Source organism: Macrobrachium rosenbergii, chromosome 55 (assembly GCF_040412425.1).
Source record: "Macrobrachium rosenbergii isolate ZJJX-2024 chromosome 55, ASM4041242v1, whole genome shotgun sequence".
Taxonomy (NCBI): Eukaryota; Metazoa; Arthropoda; class Malacostraca; order Decapoda; family Palaemonidae; genus Macrobrachium; species Macrobrachium rosenbergii.
Window position 1 is genome coordinate 84,499,133 of NC_089795.1, and position 15,383 is coordinate 84,514,515.

The window sequence follows — 15,383 nt, forward strand, 5'->3', positions numbered from 1 at the left end:
TCTATATTTTCTTTATCAGTGATTTTCTTCCCAACATTTATCTCCTCTTACGTTCTTCCTACTTGACTGACATTTTTTGGAAGGTCATTCTCAAGTCAATGGAATACTTGGTGGTCATTATCCATATGAATAGTGATCTCCACGGATCTTTCCTAGATAAGCTATTTAGACTTTTTCAAATCATTGCTGCAGTTTAAGAATGTTATCTAATCCTGCATTTCTAAAGGGTCACTCAACGAATTTAAAGGTTTTGTCTCTAGTAACTGCCTGACGCAGAGTCACTATCCACTCGCGATGCAAAAGACTCCTTAGGGATCTTTCCTAGACAGTGACCCCAACAAGGATCGGCGGTCGTTATCTAGGACTGATATTTCTTGAGGGTCTTATGTAAGAATGGAATACTTGCGGTCCCTTTACTATCTAGAAAGATCTCCCATGGATCTTTCTCGATAGTGACCACAAATAGGCTTGGGGTCGTTATCTAGGACTGATATTTCTTGGGGGTCATTATCTAGACTGGAACTGCTTGGGGGTCACTATCTAGGAAAGATTTTCCGATCTTTTGCGGCCGGCAGTGACCCAAAACTGTTAGCTCAGGGTCGTTATCTAGACCGATATTAAATTGGGGTCATTTGAATAAAAAGACTGATCTTTTGAAGGGGTCACTTTGAGATGCCTAAAATATTGAGTGAGGAAAGAAATCTTTTCAAAAATTATGTTGAATTCAGGCATTCTGCAATGTGAGCTACTTTCTCCATTTAGGTTCTTGACTTGTTATTATTATTATTAATACGGTTTCTTTTGATTTGCAACTAATAATAACCACTTAGAAGAATAATAATAATAATAAGCCTGTGTATTATTATATTTTTATTATTACTATATTAATACCCATGATCAATTAAAAGAGCAAAAAAAATTAAAAGTAAAAGAATAAACAATATGTAAAAGAAAATAGCAAAGGGAAAGAATAAGAGCCCTAAAAGAAATATTGCAAGAGGAATGCCAGCTGAACAAACAAGGCATTCGCACTTAGTCTGAACTTCAGAAATACCTGTGCTTCAACCACATGATTTGGTCACGACAGAAATCAAACTTCTAGAAGAAGGTGACACTGAACCACACATAAGCAAATTTACATACGAAAACATCAGTGAATGATTATTAAAAAATAACCGTTTCCTAGGCACAACGGGATTAATAACAGGAAGTAGTCAAAAGAGTTTGACAGCTGTCATATTTAATGGATCGTATGTAAACTGTTATTTGCCGACAGAGATTAGCATCCAACAATGCAAAGCAAAAGAAAGCTTGAAAACGCGGCAAGCTTTCAAAGAACAATCTAAGAATATCTGAATTTGTCGATGAAGCTCTCAGGAAAGAGGATAATGACTGACAGTAGCGGAGACAAGATTACTGTCGAAGAAGTTAATTATAGAAATACTTACAACTGGCAAGGCAAAGGTTGTAAAGAAACTGTCAACATTTTGGATTTTTAGTTTTCCGTAAAAGAAAAACTACTGCGATGGCTATTTGTCAGTCCGTCCGCACTTTCTCTGTCCGCTCTCAGATCTGTGTTCATTGATACAGATGGTTGCAAATTGGTATGTTGATCATCCATCCTCCAATCATCTAACATACCAGATTACAGCCCTCAGCCTTAGTAGCTTTGATTTTATTAGGTTAAAGGCCATGATCGTACTCCCCGGCACCGCTGGTGCCAACAACACAGGCCACCGCCACCAGCCACAAGTGAAAGTCGCGCCGGGGATGAGAATTTCATGGGCCGTGGCGCTGAAAGTTTCATACAGCATTATACGCTGTACAGAAAACTCGACTGCACCGAAAAAACTTCGGCGCATTTTTACTTGTTAGTTAATATTACAATTTATCCCTCACCATTGCAGGAACGGTAAAGGGTCCTTCTAAAGTCATCGCATCTCTTCACTGGGAAACAAACAGACGCGCCATCCAATGCTTGGGCAGAACCCCTGCTTCTGATGTGCTTGCCCCTGTTACATCCCACGATGGTAAGTTTGCATGTTGCCAGTTACCAGCTGATTAGGAAGTGAATGGTCTATGATCAGTTGTTTCTATGCCTTTACAGAAAAGACTGTGCAAAATGTCTTGCAGGCATTCAAACTCCTCCCTCTCTGAAAAGGTACACAATTTTTTGCAAATAATCAAATAGTTATCCATTCATTTTTCAGCCGAATATAAAACAACCCAGTTTACATTCAGAGCAAGCAAGGGCGATGCTCTCCAAGTGATGTTCTCCCAACCAAATCCACTGCCATTGGATACTTTTGTGACACGTTTACCAGGGGATAAGGATGAGAGACAGAGCTTGGACTATGACAATGTACAACCAGACGTCACTGCTCTTTATTATGCAGGCAGCCATACAACACGGGCTTACTTTAACATCATCGTAAGAGGTAAAGATCTATACTCTCTTCTAGCTTCCCCACTCTCATATACGTAGCACTGTTAACTAAGTTTTGATTATGTTTCCTTTCAAATGTTCAGTGTCTGAGCAGTCTGATTAAATCCTGTCATCAAGTTACCATAAAACTAGTGACACTGTCTATGATGCTCCGTTTTGTTTAGATTTTTCTGAACGACAAATTTGAGGAACTTCTTGATTTTGCTCTGGGCAGTCTCTGAACACCCTTAAAGGGATGTTTATCAGGCAGTTTAAGTTTCTGTTGAAAGACTCTGATAAGAATTCACGTGAGGGATATTATTTCTACTGAGAGCTCATTTTATTAACCTGATTTTTTCCCATGTTTTAAGGACATACAGAGGTAAGGTAAAGCAACTTATTCATCTTTGCTTCCTCACATATATTAGGTTACAGGATGCTTCAACTAATAGAATTAATGACTACTCTTCTGTAAGAAATCTTATGTTTGAACATTGGCACACCCCTGTAATCGTGAAGGACTTTTCTCACTGAACTAGCATGTTGTCCGTTTCAGTAATGCCTAACAATTAAAGTGTAATAAAATTTCATTTTCTATTTCAGCAACAAAGTCATTCCCTTAGGTTACAGTTGAGTCATGTGTATTGTCTCACATGCAGTAAACCTTGTGACGGCCATGGGTATTTGCCATTTACATTTTTGGAAATATAAACAGTACATAAAACCTTTACCCTAAATTGTTACTTCTGACTCTCCAATCAGTCTCAATTGTAGATTAAAGATTTTCTCTTACCTAGCGCTGTTTATCACCTTTTCTTCCTTCTAATTCTTTATAAGCTGGTTTTACATTTTTCTTAGACTACTTCCATAATTGTGTATTTAGACATCCCCTTTAAATGTGACATATTAGATCTGGCAATTTCACTGCTGACTAAAAATTATTTTTCTTGTGATTCTGACATTTCTATATAAACTGTTATGTGTGGTCTGCTAATTCTGGGCTAAAAGGGTTTCTCGAAAGGACATGTCCCAAACCTACTATAATCAACCTCAATGGAGTTTTGCCTCGTAGTCAACCTTTAATTTCGGAGCATCTCTGCTGTAAGGATTATCTTGGGGTGTTAATATAATACTAGTGTTATTCTTTATGCAGATTGTGAAGCAGGAAAGTACGGGAATAAGTGTCAACACACTTGCCCAAGATGTGAGAATGGTGGTGAGTGCCACAGCAACACAGGCGAGTGCATCTGCCCACCAGGATTCGCGGGGAACTTGTGTCAGAAAGGTAAACACGATGTTTTGTCCTTCGTAGACCTTGCTCTAACTTGCCTTTGTGGTTCCATGAGCTCCTTATGCCTTAAACGTCGAACCGAAGAAGAAAAATACTGAAATTTAACGTCCAATACTAGAGAAAGACACATTTTTCAATCGGGTCAGTGACCAACTTTTACAAAAACTTTCTTGAAAATTGAGGTTTAGGGTTTGATCTCTCTGGGATTCTGGCTTCAGAGTAACGCCTAAATGTATTAAAATATATTAATAGCTTTTGTTTCCTAAATGACCTCCTCAGTAAATTGAGTCTATACTGGTTTCTGGATATTATTTGAGCCATAACTTGAATCCAGACCATCACAAAAATGAATGAATGTTCTTTGGAATTTTCTTGAAATTTCCTATAAGAGGTAAAGCTACTGCTAAGCTTGATAATCCTTGATTGATCCTTAACCAATCAGAAAAATTTGAATTTTCGTAGATATTTATTTCCATTTATCTATATCGCCATTAGAATGTACATATTGGATTCCTTGACGTGGCTGGCTTTCCATGAAATCCTCGTGAAAATAACTTAAGTTTGTAACATGTCAGCAACTACAACTACCAAAATTAAATTCTTTTCATTTTCGTTTTACTATAGCTTGTCCCGAAGGCCATGTTGGTAATGACTGCAAGCTACAGTGCAGCGAAAAGAGTTCCACTTTAGTCTACCTGATGGATTCCTGTGAAGGACTCACGTTTTGTCTTCCAAGTCCTCTAGGATGTACCTGTGCTGCGGGATACAAAGGCGTGCTGTGTGACCAGTGTAAGTAAGAAATAATGGTTACAGATTCATTCTACCATGGATGTGTTTATGCATTTGTAAGGATGCTACAAAAGCTCTTATTTTTACTTAAAATCTTCACTGTAAAGTTCAATATGCATTTGTAAGTGTCAGGAAATTAAATATTTATTGTTACTGATATTCATGCCATCCCAAATATGACAGAACAGATAACATTTTAATAAAGACTTTAATACATTTCTCAAGCACTTACTGAGAGTTTTTCTTAGTTTCAGGAAGTTTCCCATTTAGGAACGTCGACATATATAATAAACTTACAGCATAAAGTACATAGCTTTTGTAAAAATAAGTTTGGGCAAACATACATAAACATTTGCATCTTGTCAACCGGATATGAGTCGTAATAGCAATGCAAGAAAGGCTTTGTTATCACTTCAGACAATTCTCTGTCACAGCTGAATTTTCGGTCTGTTGTCTGATGATCAGGTTAGTAATTAATATCTTGCAATTCAGGCACTTACCTTAATTTTTTTTTTGTATTTCTCTTCCTCTTTTCTTAACGATTTCTTAGCTTGTGGCCTTGGGGAGTATGGTGCTGGGTGCACTGGTAGCTGCCAAGAGAAGTGTCAAACCGACGACTGTGAACCAGTTACAGGAAAATGTAAGTCTCTCACTCAAGGACGTTTGAACTTCAACCTGGAATGATAGGCAGTGACGTTTTAGGGCCTCTAAAGTTCATTCACTCAGTTGCTTCTTAGCTAGCATATGCATAAAGAGTTTCTTGTTTAGTGTTATATTAAAGCAGCGATAGTCCATTAACTTTTTAAAATCCTCTGTTAACATGCGCTACTTTTACCCCTAAAGAACATTTCGTGGATTTGAAAATCAAAGAATATTCTGTCTTGTTTTCAGATATCAGCTGTTTGATTTTCATATGACTGAGACAAACATTAGCATTTTAGGGTAAAATTAGAAGCAATTGGAACTTTACAAAGAAAGTTCTCATTAGGCAACATATTCACTACCGCTTGTTGAAGCGGATTAAATCTTATGAATAACTTATTTTGCTTAAGATGCTAATATACTTTGCAGCATCAAGTTAAATTGTTGTGAAGTAGCAATATACTGTTTCCACTCTTCAGAAGTACTATGAGAAATCTAAGTATACTGAATATCTTTTTGAAATGATTTGGATAAAGTATTGAATATTGCCATATTTCATTCTGATTTCTCTAATCACGAAACTACAAAGAAACTTAGTGTTTTGTTTATTTGAATATCCACAAAGAATTGATGGAATCTTTTCAGGTCCACCTTCACTCCCTAAGAACATGAGAGTTCAAGTGGCATCTCCCAGAAATCTGACTTTGTCTTGGGACAGCACTGGGGACGATGAAGAACATCAAGATAAGCTATATTATCATGTTGGCTATAAGGTCAGTAGTTCACTGAAATCGTTTATAAAGTTTTGATGAGTGTTACATTATAACCAGCAATCATTCAAAATCTTGCAAAAATATTAGGAGACTTAAAGCACCAAGTAATACAGTTTTGGGCATTTACTGAAGGCAAATCAAGATTCAGAAAAATACAACAATCTTGATTTTGGCAGTAAGAGTCAAAAGAATGTATATAAAAAAAATTGCTTCTTGAAATAAAATGCCATTCTTTGCTAAATATTCCTTGACGCAGTTACTGACCCACATGAGCTGCGATTACAAGGAGGAAAATGAGAAATGGAACAGGATTGTCGTGGAAAACCAGCCCATTGTCATTAGCGGTCTCCAGGCTCATGCATCATACAACGTCTGCCTCTATGTCTTCCGAGATTCGGATTCGAAGAGAACTGCTGAGGAATGTTACACCGTTGAGACAGGCGTAGAAGGTAAAGGATGACGCAATTAACGTACTGACCATTAAAAATTTTGTATTCTGAAACTCATTTGTACATCTACTTTTGTAAGATTGATTTTCTTAACATAGTAATTATGGCCATAATTGCACTTGTATGTCACACTCCTCTCTACTTTTATTTTGCATATAAATGATATTGTTCATATTAGAAAAGTGACATCTGGGATGCTGAGAACCCAGACCTGACCGAGGTTGGAAATCGTGTGACACTTACTGTATAATTTATCACTTTGACCAATACTAACCAGCTCTCTTGAAAAAACCTCAACATTATTCTGGCTTATTGCCATTTATTTTCTCACAGGCCCAGAAAAATAGTAAAATTTCAATGCAGTCTATTAAATTCGTTCAGATTCATTGGAATTAAAAAGAAATTAATCATTAATAAACATATCTTTGAATCTTTCAGTGCCAACCGTGAATGTTACTGGGCTTGTGTGCACCCCGGGTGGCTCTGAAAATATTCTGTGCTCTGCAACGATAGAGGGAACCTGCGCTCATTACAATGGGCCCAATGTGGAGCTTTCCTTTTCCCTCTCGTACGAGGATTGTAATGGCACCAACGTTTTGATCGAGGAATCTGAATTACTGCCTCCTACTATCGATGAGTTCCATAGCGGAGTTATCAACCACACCTTCTCTGGACTAATACCTGGCCAGATGTTTGTACCAACAGTGAGAGTTAAACGAGTTCCGGTACCTGAACAACGAGCTACAGACCTTGTATACACAGATGAAAAAGGTAGGTTTTATCAATATAACTAATGACTTCGTGATATCCAGAAGCTATTAATCATAACCTCGGAATCAGCAGAGAAATGTCACTGACAGATAACAGCATTTTGAAAAGCTCTTGCACTCTAAAGACTTCTTGGATTACCATTTCTTTCATATCCTTCTTCCCCACTAGCACCGCCACCTGTGAAGGATTTGAAGGCATTTCCCTTGAATGAAACTGACGAAAGTGATGTGGAATGCCCCAAAGCCCATCCAATGGCAAAATCATGGGCCAAACATCACTGTCGAAGACAAAGTGTATGAAATCTCTCCTGAAGACGGTGCTAAGTGTTCTGATGTTGAGAGCTACCAGTATTGTTTCACTATCAGCCATCTGAAAATGGATAGCACTTATAACGCACAGGTAAGAAAGCAATTTATCACTCCTCAAATGCCTTTTTTTTGAATCCTTGACGTATCTTTTATTAGAAGTTCGTGATTTGTTAATTATATCATCCTTGGAGAGGAGTTTTTGGAACATCTGGATTTTGTGATTGCTTGTCCATGTGTTTGTATTTTTTTTTTTTTTTTGGTGGGGGGAGGATGCTAACATATTAACTGAAACTATGCATAACCGCGTAAGTCAGAGATCGCACATGTAAATCATTTGAAGTTTTTGTAACAGCCGGGGCTCCTAAAAGTAAAGGGTGCTACTTTGGCTTGTTATCTACGCGTCACCTACTCCGAGGTGCTAGTACTAAACATGGCGGAAGCTCAATGGGACGCCGTGTTTAGTACTAGCCCTCGGGGATCAAAGTATTATATACACCCATTTCTATATTGTGTGGTTGACAAATAATAAACGATATCTTCGTGCGGCCGTCTACTTTACATTTACCATACGGTGGTTTGAAATTTGTACGGTGTAGATATTTCTTCCTTGTAGATAACAAGCCAAAGCAGCACCAAGTAAGTACTTGCCGATCCCAGAAACAAAAGTTCCTGTACTAAAAAAAACTTCCCTTGGGTTTAGGGTGGGTGTATGACAAGAATTTACGAATCAGTGACCCAGGGGAAAAATACCATCGGATGGGAGCTGTAGTCGTTGAAGGACTGCTGATGTGGACTGCAAGAATTAAGATAAGAATAGGGACAATGGCAAAAACACCAGTACTGGTAGTTTTGACAAAGGGTTTTCTGTCCTAAAACAAAGACCTTCAAAGTTACGTTACCAATTTTCATCCAAGGCATCTTTTCAGATCACAGTTGGGACCTCACACTTCCAGAGCCAAGTGAGCAAATTTGAATTCAAGACCTTCGCAAGTACGTTAATCCTACAACTTTATTCTCTTTCCTTGTTTATTTTTATTCCTTTAGATATTTTGCTTTTAACTGAGGCGTTTAAACGCCTCAGTATTCTTAAGTTCCCGGTATTAATTATTCATAAATAAGTTCTGCGCGTAAGTTTTATTTATTTGTAAATAAGAGACATTCTAGGATCTATGTTTCTTCAGAGAGAGAGAGAGAGAGAGAGAGAGAGAGAGAGAGAGAGAGAGAGAGAGAGAGAGAGAGAGAGGGGGTGTAGTGTAGCTGGGGACGGGGATCTGTGGTTTTTCTTCCTTTTCTACAATTTGATTTATTCTTATGCCCTCAGTTGCTTTCCATCTCAAACATTCGTCGTTTTTGCTTAGTTTTACCTCCAGAGGGTAGATATTCCAATTGGAAGATATTCAAATAACTTTCATGAATTTCCGGTATTAACACTTATTTTATTTAGTCCATTAGTATTACAAAATTCAAAAGGATGGTCTCTGAAGTTCTTTCGTTTTCATTAGAGAATTTGTCTTGATGAACAATACCCAACCAGGTGCTAGATCATCCAAAATGTCGTCTGTATATATATATATATATGTTTCATGTCTTATGTAACTGCATACGTTCTCCACGTTTGTGTACTAGTAAATGACAACATAGGCTTCATGCTTACAAACATTAACGCAAATAAGTTTAAGCTTTTTTTTCCTCTCTCTATCTTTGGAAGATCGGACTTCGTAATCTGATTTCCTCACCTTGAGTACAAAAAAATTACATTTCTTGTTTTTGTTGATTCACAACCAAGAATATGATCCATTAAGATAAGTTCTCTCTCGACATGAAGAGCCCGGTGAACCACTACTACAGATGGAGGAGCGTGACAAGAACGCCCTAGGAGTTTCCATTACCCCACCGACCTTCACTGGAGGAAGGCTGAAAAACTGCACGGTTGCGGGACCGAAGGACTCTTGCGTGATACCTTACGAGGAAAACAGCAAGACTATGAGGTGTGAGGTTGGTATCTTCGAACAGCAACTGATCCAGTCTTCTAAAGTAACCTAACCTAACCCAACTTAACTAAACCTAAGGCCTACTCCTTTAACTAAGATTAGGGAATGTCATGCCAAAATTCTGGAGTAGGAAGATGGGCCATTTTTGTGTAGATGCTTTCAGCCTCCACCCAAACAATGACCTATTTTTTTTTTTTAACTTTGCGTGTAATGCGAAGACATGATCCGTATTTACAGCAAATGTCAAATCAGGAAAGTTGTCAGGGGGCGAATTTCGATGTTAGATAATTTAGAAAATCTGTCAATATGACATTTATTACTTTACCAATATCAATAGAAAATACTTGTTTGTACACACATATACTTTCACTCACATGCATAAACACACACACACATTGTATACACTGTAATATATATATATATATATATATATATATATATACTATATATATATATATATATATATATATATATATATATATATATAAAATGTGTGTGCGATTATAATCATTTTATCATGTGATTCGTTTATCACACATTACCGCAGGTGAAAACGAGACTAGGTGTAGGTAATGACCGGTTTTACCTTATTGCCAATCCATTGACGAGGGACTGATACATATACATGTGATTTCCAACACTATGTAGCAGTCCCTCGTCAGTGGCTTGCAAACAAAGCTGAAACTCGTCAGACTAATAATGCACCAGTGCTCCTCATTTTTTCACCTTTGTGATATGTTATATATATATATATATATATATATATATATATATAGGTATATATATATATAGAGATAGTATATATATATATATATATTTACATTATATATATATATATATATATATATATAAATTATATAATGCACACACGTTCTTAAATACCGAGACTTTTCTTCTGTCTCCCCCTTTTCCTGCATCCCAAAATTATATAACCTTTCCCACATTTTATCTGAAACGCAGGAAAATAGTCATGCAACAACAGACTGAAATTATAGATTGCATTGATCTGCCTCTCTTATACTGCAAATGATGAAGATAAATGCTCAAAGAGAGAGGCATACACATATACATGTATTTATGAATACATACGCCCACACATCATACAAATTTATACATACAGTACATGCTTGGGTAGCTGTCCTGCTATTTTGCTCTATATTATTTGTTTTGTTTTATTTATGATTATTGTTTGCTTTTTTAGATTAAGAATTTGAAATCTGGAACCAAGTACAAACTCGAAGCATACTGCTGCAACGTCATGCTCTGTGGGAAGAAACGGAAGATCGAGATGGTCACAAGACCCTCACCTGCATTCCGAGGTTTTGCCCGAGTGGAGGACGACATCACCAATTCCACCATTCCCCTGACTCTTCCAAAGCTCATCAACACAGGAGAGACCAAAAGGTTTGAGCATTTTCTGAGTTTTTTTACCACTGAAATCTGCTATTAACGTTAGCAAAAGTTCGCATGAGCAGACACGTAGTCAGTCATATTGTGATTTTCCTTCGTTATAAAAGGAAACATTAAGTTTTCTGTTATATCGTTGTTTCAGTATAGCTGGTCAACTGTCCTGAAAACCTAAGTAAGGGAAACCAAGCTCTTTATGGTAAAAACAAATTCACTTTTGTATCATCGTTCCTATTTTCCACTTGTTAAAAAAAAAAAACTTATAATTAACCATGTCTTGTTCACCAATGACAGCAACCTTGTGGTAGTCGTTCAACACATTCCCAAAGACGGGCAGAACCAAACGCAAGACCTGCGAAACGAGAGCCTCAAGATTCTGAGCAATCATGAAAGAAACAGACGAGGGAAAAACTGTGGTGAATCGACTTGGATTGCTGCGGTGCTTCCTGGAGTAAGTAACATAAACAACGGTTTACTATTTCATCTCAGTTTCCTGTTCTTAATATTGATTGTTAACACACGACTGCAACAGACAAAAACTTTTATATGGGTTAAATTGAGATTCATCATCATTCATCATACCCCGTATGGGGATATTGACTGTAATATAGGTAGACAATATCTAAAGGGTTTTGACGGCCCTTCCGTCCGGAGTCAAATCTTTATCGATCATACTGTCCCCTCATTTCTTTCGTCCCTCTATATTTTCTGTCCAATCCCTTATCAAACTTCACTCCTCGCTGTCTCTTCCCCTGCCAACTCGCCATGGGCCAGCGCGGCAGGGTATGGCCCACACTCTTCCCTAATGAGTTACAACCACAGACGAAATTCGGCCATGCCTGTTGGGTCAGCGGATTTAAATTAAGGCCCAACCACTCGGTCTGATTTGGGTAGGGACTGTGTGCTGTAGGCCTACAAGCGACTACCCACCCCCAAAATAGTGCTCAACATTGCTACATACTATGTAAGAACCCTCTCTGAAGAGATACACCTGAGCAGCCCCGAAACAGAGACATTATCGGAATCTCTGAGATGAGGAGACCAGGTGAGAAAATCCAAATGCTTAAAAGCGGACACCTGCTTTACAACAGTGGCAAGGAAAGCAAACAAAATGGTGTTGGATTTGTCATGAGTAAAAACTTACAGAGCAACACGGAGAAGCTCACAGCCACATCTGACAGAGTAGCTAGTGTCACTCTTGGAATTTCAAAGCAGTGCAGACTAACAATCATACAGGTATATGCTCCCACATCAGTGTCATCCCAGGAGGAACTGGATAACTTTCATGATGACCTATATACCACTCTAAATAATAACAAAGCCCATTACAACATCATAATGGGGATTTCAATGCTAAAATTGGACAAGGGAGTTTGTGTTAGCAAATTTGATATGGAGAGAGAAATGAGAGGGGAGATGACTTGATCAATTTTACTGTAGCACATGACTTCAAGATCGTGAACACATTCTTTCAAAAGAGTGAAAACAAGAGATGGACATGGCGAAGTACAAACCATGAAACACGAAATGAAATAGACTACATACTTGTAGACAAACATAATATAGTTAAAATGTTGATGTCCTGAACCAAGTCAACGTAGGCAGTGATCACAGGATGGTAAGATGCAAAATTGAGATTACTTCTTGGTAAATTGCACTCAATTTGCTTTCCCACAGACTATTCAGTTTAAGGGGCAGGCTAGTAACAATTCTTAAAACTGAGAATTAAAGTCAGATTTATTCAGACTCTGGTTTGCGTTTCAAACAGATCTGAATGAGTATCTAAAGATGCGGGTTATACAGACGGCTGAAGGAACTGCCAAACAAAAAGTCATACAGGTAGAAAGCTGATTACAGCCAACTGCAGAAGACTAGGCATGTGTTCTGGCTCACTTGCTTGTTGTATGTGAAATATATCATGAACTGTATACAATATCAGTGACCTCACATTCTGCAATTTCCATCCTGCTTATTGTTCGGAGATGGACAAAAGATAGTAAAAAAAAAAAAAAAAAGGAAGATTCTAAATTACTCTGATATAACTCAGCTCTCTTAAGGTAATTTTTACTGCACCATGTTCTTCAGCTGTACATCCTATTCTTTTACTTTTCAGAAGAATGAAATGATTGAAGTGGGAGATGGAGAAGTTTATGGAGGGTTTTATAACTGTCCCTTGGAGCAAGGAGAATCCTACGTAATTGGAGTGCTTGGCATTACAGATATGCAAGGTAGTATCTCAATAAACTTTGCTTAAGGATACACTCAAACATGCTTCCATTTACGTATTTGTTTATGATTATACTCAGTTTTTCTTGTTAGCTATTAATCATTTTATATCATCATCATCATTAAGTTTTTTACCTTAGATTTCCCTTTTCTGACGTTAGCTATGAAATGAGCCTCTCCTGTGCACTTTCGTCCTCAATTCTCATCTGGTCTACATCTTTATCTCTGCCTCTTTCCCATGCTATTCTGGACCTTTCCAGTGGTCTCTGATACGTTGTTTCCATATTTACTGCTCTCCATCCCTTCTTATCACTTGCCTAAACCATAATCTTCAAGGCCTCTGTGATCAGTCTATTTGCTAGTCAGAGGACATCATATCTTTTATCAACTTCCTAATTACACTGCAGCCATGGCTCTTGTCATTTTGTAGATTTCAAGCTTTACTTTGTAAGTATACATGTCTGTGCTGCTAGAGTACTGTAGTAAAGGCAACTGGATATTCATATCTAACAGTAGTCTAGAAATCTTGCTTTTGCTATTCTTTCTACTCTGCCCTCTCAATATCTTACCTGTACCACTGGCTAGTAAATCCTCATGGTAACAGATAAGTTCTACCTTTAAACCACAACAAACTGTTTTTGATGTTATCATAAACAAAATCTGATAAAGAAACAGAAACTGTTATTAACATTGCTGTTCCTTAAGCTTACCCACTCTTCGCTTCAGGGGATCCTAAATACCGGGAAACGGTCTGGCAACAGCTGAAGGAGCCAGTGAAGATGACGACGCAACCAGGACCGAATGAACATCTGTTGCTCGTGATCGTCAGTGTAGCAGGAGCGTTGCTCCTGTTCATTGTCTTGGCATTAATCATAGTCTTGCGCAGGTGAGTTCCCCAGCAAGTTGTTGCTAAGGTCCATTCTCTCTCCTTTAGCAGTGCGATGACCTTTCTTGTTGTGATGTCAGTTTACAGAAACCCTTAATCAGTCAGTTTCTCCATGGAATTTTTTCCATTTCTGGATAGGCATTTCGGAAAATTAAGTTGAGCCTGAGTTTAGACCAAAATCCAATTATTGTCTTGTACCCAATAATCATATCATGTAAAAAAAGCTAAAGCCTTTGTTTTAGGACCTGAATTAAGGAAGCAACCTCACGCAAACAAGGAAAGCAATCTGAAGAAAAATGTTCTCCATTATTTTCATTCTTATGGGCTACTGATCTAATTAGATTTTTACACTCCATGTTTTTTCATTCTCATGGGTTAGTGATCTAATTAGTTTTTTACAATCCATATTTTTTCATCCTTAGGGATTAGTGATCTAATCAGATTTTTACACCAGTCTTTTACACTAGCACCTTTCCGTCGACATATTCAGTGTTTCCACAGTCATGTGACTAGATTTACTTTCAAGGGCATCTCATGAAACAGATGCTCAATCCATAGAGGGCCAATAACACGGAGTGATTGATTAATTGTGGGTTATCACGGAGTGGCGATCTCACTACTGAGCATGTGACCTCGGGCAGCCGTATAAAAACACACGGTCCACCACATAGTACTATATTGTAGTGATGAAACGCAAAGGCAGCACAGTTTTCTCTCTCTCTCTCTCTCTCTCTCTCTCTCTCTCTCTCTCTCTTAGTAATTATCTGTTTTTCTATTGATTCTGTTGAAGGTAAATAGATTATTACTTTACAATATTTTTTTATATATAATTTTCTGAAGTCTATTTCTGTTAAGTAAAGGACGTTGTATTCTAATTGTAGGCTACATTATATCTAATACTGGAGAGTTAATTTGATGAGAAAAACTGATTCCCTTAGTAGGCAGTCAGTAATTTTTCTTTTTTAACTTATAAAAAAAGTACGACCGGAAATGCTGACTTACATGAAGTAAAGATTTTTGCATAAAAGAATCGCCTATATGAATCTGCATATACATATGAAATATTGGAAGATCAAATTACGGCTGGCTTGATATAAAAGTAACGACCGTTAGAGAAATTTAGTCACTCGCTGAAAGATCAGTAATCGAAATGTAAGGTTAGCTACGCGTTTGCGAGATTTTGTTCAGAGTTTTGAAACAGGTTGGCAAAATGAATTTCCCGCCAGGCTCTGACATCACAGAAACCGACAGTGAAAAAAGGCTAACAGAATAATCTCACACTGTTCTAAAGCTTTGAGAGAAATTTTAGATAAGTATTACCATAAGAAAGCAATTTTATTTTAGTTGGATGAAACAATGACAAAACAATTAAAATAGCTACAGAATCAACAGGTATATGCAAGGTGGAAGGTATAGGTCTAGCGT

At 37.6% G+C, this 15,383-nt stretch overlaps 2 protein-coding genes across 2 annotated transcripts; both read left to right on the plus strand.

The window, feature by feature from the left end:
* Positions 1-1,871: 1,871 nt before the first annotated feature.
* LOC136835861 (uncharacterized) lies at positions 1,872-7,391 on the plus strand (the record flags this gene model as incomplete). The annotated part of the gene is made up of 9 exons (XM_067099706.1): positions 1,872-2,030; positions 2,211-2,438; positions 3,579-3,710; positions 4,341-4,505; positions 5,056-5,145; positions 5,793-5,920; positions 6,177-6,369; positions 6,808-7,140; positions 7,309-7,391. Coding segments are annotated over exons 2-9 (1,293 nt in total), but the record flags the coding sequence as incomplete, so codon positions are not given.
* On the plus strand, positions 7,392-14,387 carry LOC136835862 (receptor-type tyrosine-protein phosphatase delta-like). The gene is made up of 8 exons (XM_067099707.1): positions 7,392-7,539; positions 8,375-8,438; positions 9,274-9,443; positions 10,641-10,843; positions 11,141-11,297; positions 12,960-13,074; positions 13,799-13,958; positions 14,381-14,387. The coding sequence occupies exons 1-8, from the start codon at positions 7,516-7,518 to the stop codon at positions 14,385-14,387; spliced, it is 900 nt and encodes a 299-aa protein (XP_066955808.1). The 5' UTR covers positions 7,392-7,515.
* The last annotated feature ends 996 nt before the right edge of the window (positions 14,388-15,383 follow it).